General features: G+C 41.2%; 1 protein-coding gene across 8 annotated transcripts in view; it reads right to left on the minus strand.

Annotated features, from left to right (window-relative positions):
• The window catches only part of STIM1 (stromal interaction molecule 1), a gene marked incomplete at both ends in the record, with an annotated part of 161,357 nt that overhangs the window by 23,670 nt on the left and 121,335 nt on the right, over positions 1-16,352 (minus strand). For 7 of the 8 annotated variants that reach the window (XM_084246304.1, XM_084246301.1, XM_084246302.1 and 4 more), the window contains 2 exons: positions 4,325-4,440; positions 9,709-9,820. The exons of the other annotated variant lie outside the window; for it this stretch is intronic. In XM_084246304.1, coding sequence (XP_084102430.1) covers positions 4,325-4,440; positions 9,709-9,820 — 228 coding nt within the window. The remainder of the gene's footprint in view (positions 1-4,324; positions 4,441-9,708; positions 9,821-16,352) is intronic. 8 annotated transcript variants of the gene reach the window in all.

A 16,352-nucleotide genomic window follows, 5' to 3' on the forward strand; every position in this document is an offset into this window, starting at 1 on the left:
AGGAAGAGAAAAAGGGTAAGGATACAGCTCATAGGTCCCAACACAAGCTTTTCCAGAAAGGCAGCCACTCCTACTTACTGGGGATGTTTCCCTATTATCTGAATTACTGAAGAAGGAAAACAAGGCACAGTCTATTCTTTTCCTCTCCACATTTGCCCTAAGCCCCAACAAATACTCCTCAGACCTCTCACTATACCCTCCCTAATAGTCTTTTTTTTAAATATTTATTTATTTATGCATTCAAGAGCTGGGGTGCAGACCAGCGGTGTGGGGGGTGAGAGGATTCACCAGAGACAGAGTGGGGAACAGAACAGACAGATTGCCTGAAATACACTGCTGAGGGGAGCAGCAGGAGAGACAGGAGAGGTCTGCTGCACTGTGTGGGTCACCAGCCTGGCCTGGGATCAAACTCATGCCGCAGTGGCGGCAGATAGCTTCACAGTGCTGACACTTAACCCCTTTCATCACCAGGGAGGCCCCCCTAATAATCTTGATAAAAGCACAACAGTTACACTAGCCCCTAGCCCAGGAGTCACCACAGTAGGCATATACTAAAAGTAGTAGCTACCACTTAATTAGGGCACGGAGATCCTTATAAAAGTGCCCAAGGCTGCAAAGTGTGATAGAATGATAGAGCCACTTCATTTTATTTCAGCATTGGTACTTTATCTCTTTTCCTTTAACAGAAAGAGAGAGTGAGATACTATGATGGAAAAGAGCACTGAAATGTAAATTAAAGATCTAAGTTTGCATTATAGCTCAGCCAATTAAAAGGTGAATGAACTCTAAACATTTACCTCATCTCTAAACCTCGATTTCTCTGAGACATTATCTGTAGAGAAAAGGCCCGCACTCTGCTGCCATGGTGAGTCATCAGCTTAGTCCTGGAACACTATCTCTAGGCCTGTGTCTCTTAGCTCCCCTAACACCTGACTGATGGAACTGTCAGGAGAGCCCCCAGATGGGCCTGTGAGTCTAAGCCATCTCTGCAGGGTGGAAATGGCTGAAGGACCATGTGCTGCTCCATGGCCACATGGGAAGGCTGAGCTGTCTTCTACTATGCAAAAATGAACCCTGAGATGATTCTGTACTAAACCAGACTGATCCCACTTCCCCTTCCCAAGTTCTGTGGTTGCTATGGACAGATAAATTCTGCTCACTCAGCAGACCCTCCTAGATACCAAACAACAAACTTTTGATTCGAGAATTCTCAAGCTGGAGACCAATGGCAGCACTTTTGTTAAGGCGAGGTAGCGTGGCTGGCAGCTCTAAATGACCCAAGTTCTCTAGGGCATGCCTCATGCCTCATGGTGCGGATGCCCATACAGCCTCCAAAACTCACCCTAGATACAAAACACAGGTCAGAGTCAGCTCAGGTCATCATTCTAACTTTTCAACAAGGAATAGCACTGAATTTGGGATTTTAGTCCATGTTCAGATGGGAACACAGTTGAGAGGGACATAGATCAGGGGATTCTCTGCAGGCACCACCAGCACGAACCCACCCTTACAGGAGTCTCCTAGTATTTTCCTCAGATTCCAGCTGGCAATTTTCAAAAAAAAAATTTTTTAACAAGCATCAGTAGGGAAGCATAAGAAAAATATTTGCCATTAGGGTTGCTGCTGGATTCTAAAATCTTAGTTGGCAGGAATACACAGAGCTCTATCAGAGTCCTGGAATGAGAGGGCAGGTAAAATCCCAGCTCTAAATCAGTTTTACAGAGGAGGAAACCTAGGTTTTGGCTGGAGAATTAAATGGCCAAAGGAAATTTGGTAAGGTGGGTCAAGCACGGAATTCCTAGCAACACACGGTGCATACAGTATCTCCTGCCTCTCACATAGGACTTTTATCAATCAAAGGTTTCTCTCAAAATATCAAGAAATGTTGCAACTGGAAGGAATCATCAGGATGCATTAGCTCAGCTGTCTCATGACACAAGCAGAAAACACAGCCTGAGGAAAGTGACCCACACAAGGCCGTACAGTGAGCAGTAATTTTGAAAAGACACCAAGGTGCTTTCCCTAGTCCATGAGAAGGACTCTAAATACAAGTCTAGGGATTATAAAAAAATCAAATTGTGTATATTTTTTTTGCTGTTGCTGTCATTGATGTTACTGAGATATAATTCACTTTCCGTAAAAGTCACTCTTTCAAGAAGTACAATTCAGTGATTTTAGCACATTCATCAGGTTGTACAACCATCAGCACAATTCATTTCAGAATATTATCATTACCCCAAAAAGAAACTGTACCCATTAGCAATCAATCTCCACAGCTCCAAATCAGTCTTACAGAAAACACCAATCTACTTTCTGCCTCTATGGCTTTGCCTAGTCTGTATATTTCATATAAATGGTATCATATAACATGGGCTGCTGTGCCTGGTTTCTTTCATTTAGCATTTTTTTTCAAGGTTCATTCATGTTATAGCATGTATCAGAACATCATTCCTGTTTATAGCTGATTAGCATTCCATTGTATGGCTATGCCACATTTATTTTTTCATTCATCAGTTGGCAGACACTTGGGTTGTTTCCATCTTTGGGCTTTGTCCATGTCCCGCTATCAATATGTGCATACATGTCCTTGTTGGAGAACCTGTCTTCAATTCTTTGTATATACTTTCATATGTGAAATTACCAAGTTATACAGTAAGTCTGTTTAATATTTGAAGAATAACCAGACTGTTTTCCACAGTAGCTGATCCATTTTCCATTATCACTAGACTTTTACAAGGGTTTTAACTTCTCCACATCCTTGCCAAGACTTGTTATTTTCCATTTTTTGTTTCTTTTTTTATTTTTGTTTCTATTGTAGTTATCCTACTGGATATGGGGCGTCTTCTTAGCTCTAGTATCTCTGTTCTGCCTCGCTCAGAAACAGAGGTTACTGCTCACCTCTGACCCCTCCTTAGGGTAGGTCACATGCAGCCTATAGGCCACATGAAATGTGCCATGGAGAAAATTCAGTATAACCTGTTTCACTCAGACCTCTCTTGCTGGCTCTGACCTCCTGAACCAAATAAGATGTAGCTGGGATTCTGGATCCCATGCTCTCTGGCCATAGCTGACTTTTCCAGATAGAATTCTTGTCTACTCTAATCTGTAGTTTCTAATGCATCCTTTTCAGATATGGAAAATCCTATTTTAGTACAAAACACATAACAGCTATAAAAGTTAGGCTATTTTTGCAAAGTCTCTCTCCTCTATTACCTCCCAGGAATGGGAGTTCCAGATAATGATGTGTCAATGTAGGTGCATCAGTTTTAACACATGCCATTCTGATTGAGGGTGTAAGTAATGAAGGCTATGCATGGATGGAGGCAGGGAGGAGTATGGGAAATCTCTATATCTTCATTCAAAACCACTCTGACAAATAAAGTCTATAAAAAAAAGGTCAGATCTACCTGTATTGAGACATCAACTTGGACACTTGCCAAGTCGGATACACACACAGGGAAATATTATGCTGCCTCTAATCTACCTGCCAGCTGCCTCTTTGCACTGGTACTGGGCTCTGTAGCAATCTACTGCTGGCATCCTCAACTCCCAAAGGGGGTAGTCCCTAAAAGCCCACTAAGGTTATTTTTCTAAGAAATCTTATTTTTATTGCCCTTAGTTCGCATACACTAAGAATAAGAATGGCAGCATTGGCTGTTCCCATCTTGCAAATCATTAGGAGTGGAATGCTCTCAACTAGTCTCCAGCTGAAAAGACCACCCTTCTTTAGGTCTGAGTGAATCTACTGCTTCATGAAAGCCCACTTAGTCCTTCTCTTTGGTTGTCCAAGGAAAGATGTTCAGCAATCAGTCCATGCACTCTGCATACCCACAGCAAGAGGGAGGAACAGTAATGCTGTTCAGCCCCTTATATGTTATTTGTTACCCCTGAGCATATGCTTCACATTTCAATCTTTGTATTTTTGCTCAGGTTGTTTCCTCTACCCTTCAGGCCCACCCCTACCACCTCCATGGAATAAAGACCTACCCATGCTTAAAGGCAGCAGTCACATTCCACCGTTTTTACAGAATGCCTTCTCTATCCCTCTTCTGGACCTCAGAAGCACTGAGCACTCTGTAACATTCATTTTAAGCCATTAGGGCAGAATGTGATTCATGCAGGTATTCCTACAGGGTCCGGCACAGAACCAGCACAAAGTTGATATTTCCCAATGTAGTTAATGAACGAATATTGTGATTTGGCTGAACTAAATGTATGGGTACACCACTCAACAGCAATGGAAAAAGTGGAGGCACCCAGCCTAGCCACCCAACAACCCTAGGTGTCCTGGCACAACCATAGCCCTTCTCGCCACAGGACTCACAGAGAGGAGGCCCAAAGAGCACAGTATCCAGGGCCTTCAGCTGCAGTTTCTGCCGATGGCTCCGATCTGTCATCTTCAGCACAGTCCCTGTCATGGTGGTGTTGGTTACAGCTAGCCTGTTGAGGCAAAGAGTTTGGGATCAGTTTTCCTGCCGGCAAAGTCAGGAAGCATTCTGGTAGGACTACCCTCCTCCTCCAGGAACAGCTCCCTAATTTGCAGCTCTCGGTTATTGCTCCCTTGTGTGCTTTAGAACATAGATCTATACTCACAGCTCTCAACAGGGAGTATGCAGGGACATGTAACATTTACCAAGAATTTGTTTGCCCTTCTCTCCATGTCCACCTATTCTCTAAGGATTATCTATCTGCTACCATTCCCACACCCAACTATAAATTTTTGGTCATGCTTCTCCTTTCAGAAATTATCTGCTATATATCTGTCTCCATACTCTCACCATTTGTAAATACAATCTCAGGTCCAGCCCAGATCAAAATGTCATGCTACACAACCTGGTGATTCTGGGTGGGGACCTCTGAATTATCCTAACCCTAATCTACTGCCATTAAATATAAAAGTTGTGATGATAAAAAATGCATTAATCCTATTAACTGGTACTTGAGTCACTACAAACATACTCTGAATCAAATCACTGTAATTTTTTATGACCTTCAACCAAGTAGCTCTGTTAAGAGTGTGTAAACAAGAAGATGACCTAGGAAAAGCAGGAATTTCTCTTCTCCTAGAACACAGTGGGTACAGGAGAAGATGGTTATTAAGATACAAAAGGTTGAAAATTCACTGGTCTGGGTCGTACAATGGTGCATTTACTACTGTGCTAGTCCATAAGGTTGGAGCCCTTTTCCTGATCCCCTTCCCCCAGATAGAAAAGAAGCTTTTGCGATAACAGCATGTGATTTATCATACTGACTGGGCTTGGAGGAGTAGCTACTTCCTTCTCTAGCACTGGGAAGCAATCAAACCTACCTGCAAGAGAGACCATGATGGGAGTGGGTGGGTGGCAGTTAGGAGCTCCAGCTTCTGGTCCTATTGGTGACTATCAGTGACTCACTTCTCTGTTCCCCTAGGCCTCAGTTTCCTGCTGTGCAAACTTAGGTTAAAGCTAAGGTGGAAGCTTCCTACAGACCTGGGAGTTATTGAGACTCCTCTTTAGAGCACTTACCAGATGAACTGGGCTTCATCTTACTGGTCAATTTAAGTGTCATCTTTTCTACAGTCTTTTTCTCAAAGAAACTTATGAAATGGAATACTATTAACTTCTCAGCAATGAGAGAAATGTGAAAGTAGCTAACATTTACTAAGCAACTATTAGGTATTCCATACTGTTCTGACACTTTACAAACAATGACCTCCCTTTAGTACTCACGGCTTTAAGAACTCAGTTCTACAATTATTGATGAAATTCATATGGAATCACCAAAAACCCCGAATAGCCAAAGCTCTCCTGAAAAAATAAGAAGGGAATGGAGGCATCACACTCCCAGACTTCAAACTATACTACAAAGCCATAATCATCAAAACTGCATGGTATTGGAACAAGAACAGACATACAGACCAATGGAATCGAATAGAAAATCCAGAAATAAACCCACAGATTTATGGTCAACTAATCTTTGACAAAGGAGCAAAGACTATGCATTGGAGCAAAGAAAGTTTGTTCAATAAATGGTGCTGGGAAAACTGGTCGCTACATGCAAAAGAATGAAGCTTGACCACTACCTCACACCATACACAAAAATCAACTCAAAATGGATTAAAGAACTAGACATAAGACCTGAAACCATAAAATACATAGAAGGAAATATAGGCGAAACACTACGTGATATTCACATCAAAGACATCTTTACAGACACATCACCCAAAGCAGTAATAGTGAAGGCAAAGATAAACAGCTGGGACTACATCAAATTAAAGAGCTTCTGCACAGCAAAAGAGACAATAACAAAAACAAAGAGAAACCCCACCAACTGGGAGAACATTTTTGCACACAACACTAATGAAAAAGGACCGATCACAAAAATCTGCAAAGAGCTGATGAGACTCAACAACAACAAAGAAAATAATCCAGTCAAAAAATGGGCAGAAAAGCTAAAAAGAAACTTCTCTGAAGAGGAAATGCAAATGGCCAACAGGTATATGAAAAAATGTTCAACATCACTTGTAATCAGGGAAATGCAAATCAAAACTACCACGAGATACCATCTTATACCAGTGAGAATGGCACATATTAAAAAAGCTAGCAACAACAAATGTTGGCGAGGGTGTGGAGAAAAAGGAACTCTCCTGCACTGTTGGTGGGAGTGCAAACTGGTCCAACCACTATGGAGAGCTGTGTGGAGATTTCTGGACCTACTAAACATAGAGCTTCCATATGATCCAGCAATTCCACTCCTAGGTATTTACCCAAAGGACACAGAAACATCAATTCCAAAGAGCACCTGCTCCCCTATGTTTATAGCAGCACTATTTACAATAGCTAAGCTTTGGAAACAACCCAAATGCCCAAAAATAGATGACTGGATCAAGAAGATATGGTACATATATACCATGGAATATTACTCAGCATTCAAAAAAGATAAACACATGCAATTTGCAGCAACATGGATGGCGCTGGAAGGGATCATGCTCAGCGAAATAAGCCAAAAAGAAAAAGAAAAATACCGGATGGTCTCACTCATAGCAGGAATCTAGAAAACTTAAATAAGGGACCAGGAAAATGAATAACTATAAGAAAGTGAAAATCAAAATCAACAAAAAACTATGAACCAGAGACACTCTATGGGAGGTAGGGGGCGGGAGGGGAGGGATTGGGGTCAAAATAAGGGGGTTGCAATTGTATGGGGAATATAAAAATAAAATTTATTATAGAAAAAAAAAAGAACTCAGTTCTAGCCCTTTGGGCCACAACCACCAAAAGCAGTAAATTGACAAAATTACTAACACAAAGGAAAGAGGAAAGGCACCTATATGTTCTCTTGGCCTCTTAGAAAACATGGAGTTGTTTCTTTAGGGACATAGATGCAAATGTATGATATAGCCCACATGATGTTGTAGACATTAATGATTTGGGCTCTATTCAAAAAGAAATGCCCCACACACATTACACCATGGCAAAACTGGAAGCGTATATAATGCTACTCACATGCAGTTGGTATTGCTGTAAACAAACAAGTAAAGGGCAAGATTCTTGCCAAGAGTTAGTGTTCGTAGTGAGCACATTAAGCACTCTAAGAGCCAAGACAACCTCCTGAAATGTGTGAAGGAAAATGATCTGGAATAAAAAGAAAGCCAAAGGAAAAAGTATTTGAGTTCAACTGAAGCAGCAGCCTCCATCCAGAGAAGCACTTTGTGAGAACCCATGGACAGGAGGCTGAGCTGTGGAGGCTGTCCCTGTGGATTCAGGGCCTGGTGTAAAAAAGAAATAAATAAATGACCTCTGAATTATAACAATAACTCAGTTCTATTAGTTCCACTTTACAGAGAAGAAAAAGGAGACTTGGGTTTGAGTAACTTCCCCAGTCACATAGCAAGCAAGCAGCAAAGCCAGGAAATGAACTTAAACCTGCTAGATTCTTCCCATTATACCATGCTGAGTAGTGAAGGGTCAGGAGCCACTCCTACTTCATTCCACACTCCATGCACTGAGGCCTCCATGCTTCCTGTTGTCACTAGGTGCCATAGTTTGGCTTCCTCTATTCCTGTGCCCTTCCTGGCTGGAAATGGTTGTGGCTCTGGTCCTTGTCATAAGAGTTAGGGCTAAGTAAGTCCAGAATCTGGAATATTCCTCACTCGATCCTTTACAGTTTTGATCCAAGCCATAGTCATTCCTCAAGATGGAATGTTCCAGGGATTCCCAAGGCAAATTACTATTTCCATGGATAAGGATAAATAAATATAAACCCTAGAGCTTCGTGGTCAATTCTCTATTCAGTTGTCTCTTCCATTAACATAGACTTCTTCAAGAGTTGGGTAAAGTGCAATGCATCTCTCTGTCCTTGGGGAGCAGAAGAGGGCAGGGCACATGATAGGCACTTGGTAACATTTGACTAAAAATAAGGAATCTGAATATCACCAGAAAGTCTATCTTCAACTACAAAAGGCAAGAGGAAGGTACACTGAAAACAGCAGGGCACTTAGAACTGGGGAGACCTAGATTCAAATCCCAGTTTGATCATTTACCAGGTTGGATAAATCATAAAATATTTGAGACTCAGCTTGCTCATCAAAAAGTTCGAATAATAATTCCTTCTTCCCAGAACTGTGAGAATCTTCCAAGAACTGAAACAATGGGTAGGAAAATACTCTCTACAGACATGTACAAACAGAAAAATAATTGCTTTCTCCAGATTAGGGAGAAGCTGTGAAGAGGCTGTAAGCAGCAGAGGAGGAAATGGCCAGATCAGCTAGGCCTGGACAGCACTGCCCTGTATAGCTCTGTGGCTGGAAATTGCTAATGTGTGGACATCCAAACAGCTTCACTTTCCCTTTTCCCCTCTGCTCAAGCTGAAGCTCTGCTCAAGGTGCATAATCAGATGCACCTATATATGATGAAAGGGGAGGATTGTTATCATCTTTGTCCCCAGCACCCAGCGCAAGTGCATGGCACAGAGCAGGTACCCAGTAAATATTTGTTGAATGAATAAGTACATGGATTAATGACTGAATGACATAAAGGGCTAATGTGACATAATAAGAAGTCCAAGTAGTACTCCATCTCCTCACCACTCCCACCCCAAGTCTTTGTAAAGGAGGCAGAACTAAGATACAACAGGTGCTGGAGAAGTTATTCTAGAGAGGAGGCTGCAGGCCAATGGCAGTCAGCCCCAATCTCTGCCCGATTACTTTAGAGTTTATAAACTGTATATGGATAATTCAGTAGAGGCTAAAAGAGCCCTAAAGTTCCTGGACAATAGAACAGGTAGCTGTTGGAAGACAGTGTAAGAAAAAGAAACACCACAGGCCTTAAAGTCTACCCAGTGCAGATCTAGGTTCAAATCACAGTTTTGCCTCTCACTAGCCATATGAACCTGGAAAAGTTAGTCAGTTTCATCACCTTACAAAATAATACCTACCTTACAGGATTGACATAAGAAATAACTAATTTGAGTAGAGTGCCTGGCATGTACAAAGCACTCAATAAATGGCAGCTATTAGTGCTATTCCCAGGATTGACAGGAATATTAATTAAAAAAAAATATATGAAACGCCCACCATGCCTTACAGCAAGAGCACAATAGATGTGAGAAGAGCAGAGGTCTGCCCTGAAAAGGGTGGAACCTCACTTAACCAGCCAGAGCAACCTGAAGGAAGGTCGACACAGTCCATCACCTGCACCCCCAAGTGAGAGAATCCAGTCTCCTCCTAACCTTGGCATGGCATGGCCACTGAGCTGCAGCTTCCGGAAGGTCTCCTCATATTGAGGAAGCTCCACATACGTGATCAGCCACTGCACCACCTCATCCACGGTCCAGTTGTACACTGTGGGGAGAGACAAGCAAGCACAGCTGTGACTCCAAAATGCCAGGCACTGCTTGTTCTTATCATCAGTCATGGTGACCTTAACATTTACTATTCAACATCTCTCTCCCTCATAAAATTAAGTATGAAAGAAGTATATTCTACATGAGCCTATTTATTTATTTTTTAATAAGAAATGGTTATTTATTTTATTTTTTAAATTTTATTTTATATATATTTTACATCATTCTTCCTTTTTTACAATGTAAGCTTTCTCCTCTCAGGTGAAGTCCCCACAAAATTCCCACCACCAACCAATTCACCCATGTCCCATCACCATAGTCCCTTGTGTAAGAACACATTCCCACCCCTGTTTTGATCCTTCCCCTCTTCTTCCCCTGCAAAATATCTCTGATTTATAGTTGCCTGTTGATTTTGATTTTTAATTTATTATAATTAATTTTTCCCTTGATCTCATATTTATTTCCTCTACATTCCTCCTATAAGTGAAACCATCCAATATTTGTCTTTTTCCTTCTGGCTTATTTCACTGAGCATAATCCCTTCCAGCTCCATCCATGTTGCTGTGAATGGCATGAGTTTATCCTTTTTGATTGCTGACTAGTATTCCATTGTGTACATATATCACATTTCTTGCTCCAGTCATCTATCTTTGGGCATTTGGGTTATTTCCATAGCTTACCTATTGTAAATAGTGCTGCAATAAACATGAGGGTGCAGGTGTCCTTATGAGTTAATGTTTTTGTGTCCTTTGGTTAGATTCCTAGGAGTGGAATTGCTGGATTGTATGGAAGCTTATTGTTGTCTACATGAGCCTATATATATGCACATATATAACCTCCTTAAATCTGAGAGATCAACCTGTAAACAACACTATTCATGATTTTTCAGTTTTGTGCAACTAGTAAATTTCCTCTATTGCTTAGATCAAATAGAAAAGATTTTCTGTCACAACAGGAGTCAATTCTAACTGAAATATTACCGGGTGATTATTCACAACATGGTGAATCACATCATCACCATATGTGGCAAACTCTCGTTAATTATTCCTCAGTATCATAATGTGATTTTAGATGAACAAACATACAAATATTCCTTTTTAAATAATTTTAATATTTGTGTGGTATTTAGACACATAGATTAAAAAAAGTATCTCCATAATTTGCAAGCGTCAATAACAAAGGATTAGAAGTTCGAATCAAGTGAAGATGAAATGACATCATGATGTGTCATATAAAAAAATCGAAGTTTCATGGTACCTTGAATAGAGAAAAATGGTGGGAGGATGAGTCATCAGATGCACCCAGTTGTGCAGGCACGCTGAACTGAAAAGGGCCTGGGAACAACTGAGTTTCCACAAAAAGATATCATTTCACTAGATTTCAAGTTTGTTTTAAATTGACATAGAAATCTTTTTTGTTCATACTTGTATACAAATTTAATATAGCAACTCATTTTATGTTTGTACATATTTAATTAACATTATAATAAATCTGGGCCTCCCCGGTGGCACAGCGGTTGGGCGCTGGGTTGCAAAGCTGCCCGCAGCCTCTGCGGCGCCAGTTCGATCCCCGGCTGCTCCCCGGCCACTGGGCAAGGATCCCACATGGCGCGCAGACCTCTCCTGCCGCCCGCTGCTCCCCTCAGCAGTGTACTTCGGTCCTTCTGCCTGCTCTGCTTCCCACTCTGGCTCTGGTGAATTCTCTCACCCTCCCGCGCTTCTGACTGTACCCAGTGCTTGTATAAACAGAACAAACAAACAAATAAATAAATAAATAACATGCCTCTATAAAAAAAAAAAGAGTCTATAAAAAAAAACATTATAATAAATCTAATTTAAGTCAGCATTGCAGGTCCAAGATAAATTACTTCTCTTCAAGAATTTGAACATTCCTCAAGTTTGAAAACTACTGTTAAGAGAAGCAAAAAGACAAACTTTTGAAGCTGAATGAAATGGTAAGATTCATCTTAAGGTTAACCTTAATGTTCATTTCTTTACTAAAAGCTGTCTTTCATTAAATGCTAACTATCCTATTCATTTTTGCTCACCCACTCTTTCTCAAGTGTGCTTCACATAAACCGGCATCAATAAAAAAAATTTCGCTTCTAAATGAAAGATTCCAAAAACAATCTCATTGTGGGCCTCCAAAAAACAACAATCTCCTTAAACAAATACATAGCTCATTTGGATGGTTAACTTGTGAAACGTTGTCAAAAAGCAGGCATTCCTCTCATAGGCACACCTCAGATGTTAGGCTGATTCTGTCACTATCACATAAGCTAGAGAAGTTGGAAGGCTGGGTCATGCCCTTACATTCTCCTACTGCCCTTACAGTGAATCCCAGCACAAGGTACATGGCAAGCACTCAGAAAGACATTGAATGAAACAAAGTTGAAAATAAAAGTGCTTTAATCTTTGTGCTCAAGAAGATGCTAGAGCTCAAGAGGAAAGTTCTGAATCCAAGAGACTTCAGAGTTGGATGAGGCTAGTTACAGAAGCACAGGCAATAAGACAGAAAGGTGCCGGGGGAGGTAGGAAATAAGTATAGTACACTCAGATTGCATCCTAGAGGACAAGATTGTGGAAGTTTGGGGTAAATATGCTTAATCAGTGCTTGGTTAAATTTCTAATTCCCTGTCTGGAATATATTGGAAGGAAGAGAGGAAATTATCCAAGAGATATGTTTAAATTCTAGGGCTGGGGAAAGACAAGATAACAGACCTAGAATAAAAGAAAGTAGAATATATTAGCCATTATTCCTAAAAATGAACAAATATATATATTCAATTTCAAGTTGAAGGCATAGGAGCATGACATACAGATATGAGGCAGAGAGACAAGTGCTAACCTGTACAGTATACAGAACAACATGCTCTTGCCACTGCTGCTAAGGGAGTTACTTCAATCTCATCCAACACAAAAGGGCCTTTCTACTTGGCAATGTGGAATGGAAAGAAGGTCACTGTTTTGCTGTAAGAAAGGCCTGAGGCCAGCGGTGCTGCAAAAGCCTTTTGTCTACTGGGAGGGTGCCTTGATACAAGTCTGAGCATAGACACTTGGTATGCTGGACCTCCCCTACCCACATTCTACATTGCAGTGGAGGCAGGCAGAAATAGACCAGAGTTTCTCAATCTCTGTACCCCTGACATTTCGGATAAGATAATTCTTTATTGCAGTGGGCTGTCTTATGCATTAAAGGTTGTTTAACAACATCACTGGCTTCCAGATGCCAGTAGAATGCTGCCAGACAGGACAATCAAAAATGTCTCTAGATATTGCCAAAATTTCCCTGGGAGACAAAACTACCCCTATCTGGGAACTACTGCTCTAAACACTACATTAAGTGAGACTGCAGGTATCAGTGGATCATTATGCTCCAATGACACTCCAGCGAACTGAGCATAGTTGGCACCCATATAGCTAAGCTATAGGGAGAAAGGATAATCAATGAATTCAGCATGTCAGGCCAAACCTCAAGGCAGTTGGTTTTTGGTTTCTGTATTCTAGAGATCATTCTGTTACCTAGGCAGGCACCCTGCATGGGTGAGGGCTTATGGCATGATGTTGCCCAACCAGAGTGACTGCAGTAATTCTGAATGAACTGCATCCTAATCAGGTAGCAGTGTCCTGGCCTGAAGATCTCACTAAATAAGGCTAAAGTACCTGAAAGTTAAAAGTCTTGTGCTTTCTCATTCCAAAAGACAAAGTAGGAAGAATCCCTGGACTAAGTAAGGAAGAAGACAACAGCAAGGACAGAGTTTGGCACAGGGAGCTTCGTACATTCAAACATTGCTCCAGTGGCTCATGCCCAGGTCCCAGGAAGACATGCAAGAGCCTGTCGCAAACACACAAGTGTCTCATAACCCTGAGACTGCCCACGTGTCCTCCAGAGAGAGCAAAGACAGTATCTCTGGGGAAAATGACCACACACATAATCAGAGAAAGCCAATCCCTGAAGTTTTCTGCAACAAATAGTGCTTCATAAAACAAATGCACAAGGTGACTAACTCTGTATTTGTATTTATTTTTTTTCTGGCCAACCTTTTTTTTTTTTTTTTAAGTCTTTTTTTTTTTTTTTAATAGAGGCATGTTTTATTTATTTGTGTGTTTGTTTGTTCGTTTTGTTTATACATGCACTGGGTACAGTCAGAAGCACGGGAGGGTGAGAGAATTCACCAGAGCCAGAGCGGGGAGCAGAGCAGGCAGAAGGACCAAAGTACACTGCTGAGGGGAGCAGCGGGCGGCAGGAGAGGTCTGCGCGCCATGTGGGACCCTCCTCCGGTGGCCGGGGAGCAGCCGGGGATCGAACCTGCGCCACAGAGGTCGCTGGCAGCTTCGCAACCCAGCGCTCAACCGCTGCGCCACTGGGGAGGCCCCTGGCCAACCTTTTTAATGATATATCTCCCTGTGACATATTTTGAAGCTCACATTGCCAATAAATGAGTATGTTCATAAATTAGACTCAAATGTATTAGGAATGCTATAAAACATACATAAAAACAGAAGAATGAGGTAAAAATAAATGCAATATAAATACAAGCTTTGGTTTTTTCATATGGCACCTCAGAGACTGTCTAGCACATGCCCTCCTGAAATGTGCATAATGCCACTGGAAACCACGGGATATACAGTACAGCTCTTCCAACATGGAAGACCTGAACTTCACAGTTTGCCCTCGAGGCTGCCTCTGCTGCAGTTCACCGGCCTTACTTGGAGCAGCATCTTCTTTTTCATCCTGAACATTGCTCTCATACTTTGAGATCTTTGCTATTTCCAGAAAAGTTCTTTTCCTCTTGTTGGCTTGATAAACACCAACTCACCCTTAAAACCCAGTTCCACCACTTTACTTATTAAAGCTCCTTGAAGCCCATTTCAAAATTCCCTGTACTAAAATCTTCAAGATAAGCACTAGCTCTCTCTTCTCTGCTTATTATCACTTTCTTTTTGCAGATTTCTTTACTAACATGTATGTTATATTACTATTTAGTCATATATCTTTCTTCTCTGTTACTCTGTAAGCTATTTGGTAGTTGGAAACATGTCTTTTCCATTATATATTCCTCAATTTCTAACACAGAGCTAAGTTATTATAAGTACCTTGTAAATAAGATGCAAGAATCTATATAAATGAATGAATGAATATGGTGGTAATTTGTGGTTCCTGGATCACTTACATATCCCATTAATATTACCATTATTTCTCACTAATCACATCACTCTCCTTCACAGACTTCTTTTGAAAGTAAAGGGGGGCGGTATTAAAAAGGAAAAAAGCACTTACGCATGTCAACAGACAACCTCAGAAATTGATGTTCAATTGGTTTCTCATAACTGAGAGTAAAGATACATGTTGGCCTCCATACTATGTTTCATAGATAGAAAAGAGTATTTTCCATTTGGGAAAGATTTTTTAAAATGCATAAAAACTCCTGTTTTATTCTGAGATAAACACACACAGAGAAAGAAAAGTGATTTATACTGCCAAATCCCTGGACATTTTAGAACTTTGGATTTTTATTATAGAACATGTGAGTAAAAGCACCAGGTTCGAAGCTGAAAGACCTTGATTTCTATCCTATCTGCCACGGATAGGTTGCTAAATCACTTTAATAATTCTGAACCTCAATTTCTCTTTCTATAAATATTCATACATATAAATAGTCATCCAGTCTTGGAGCATTTTTGTTATACTACTTTGTACCAGGAACTGAGAACACAGCAGTAATCAAGACAGAGTCCTACCCCCATGTAGCTTGCAATCTAGTGATACCTATTTCCTAGAGTGTTGAATTAAATCAACTGATACGTTTGAAAATGTCTAATATTTAATACAAACTCAGTATTAACTATTTCTTCATATATTTAGTCAACAATGGGTAAATGTCGAGGGCTAGTCAGAATCTGGGTGATAGAGATAGATATAGGCCCACTTGGGTCTCCCTGGTGGCGCAGGGGTTAAAGTCTCTGTGCTATCAAGCTATATCCTCAACCACTGAGGCATGAGTTCCATACCCTTCCAGGGAGCTGACTCACATGGCATAGCAGACCTCTCCTTTCTTGCCCGCTGCTCCCCTCAGCAGTGTATTTCAGTAGAGTCGCCTGTTCTGCTCCCCACTCTATCTCTGGTGAATCCACTCACCCCTGCACCTCTGATCTACACCCCAGTTCTTGTATGCATAAATAAATAAAAATAAACCTTTTAAAGAGAAAAAGAGAGAGAGGCCCACAAGGGGACAGCCACATGGACAAAGACACAGAACTATGAGATGTGTGGTATGCTCAGACAAAAATGACTCCAGTTTGTCTAAAGTCCAAAGGACATGGAAAGTGAGGCATTGCTGAGTTCAAATGATAAAAGTCTTTAAAAGCAGTTGATATCAGACCTCCCCTGGTGGCGCAGGCAGTTGAGCACCACGCTGTGAAGCTGTCTGCAGCCTCTGCAGTGCCAATTCGATCCCAGCCTGCTGGTGAGAATCCCACATGGTGTGGCAGACCTCTCCTGTCGCGCCCACTGCTCCCCTCAGCAGTGTA

This window comes from Talpa europaea, assembly GCF_964194135.1.
Source record: "Talpa europaea genome assembly, chromosome: 1".
Classification (NCBI taxonomy): Eukaryota; Metazoa; Chordata; class Mammalia; order Eulipotyphla; family Talpidae; genus Talpa; species Talpa europaea.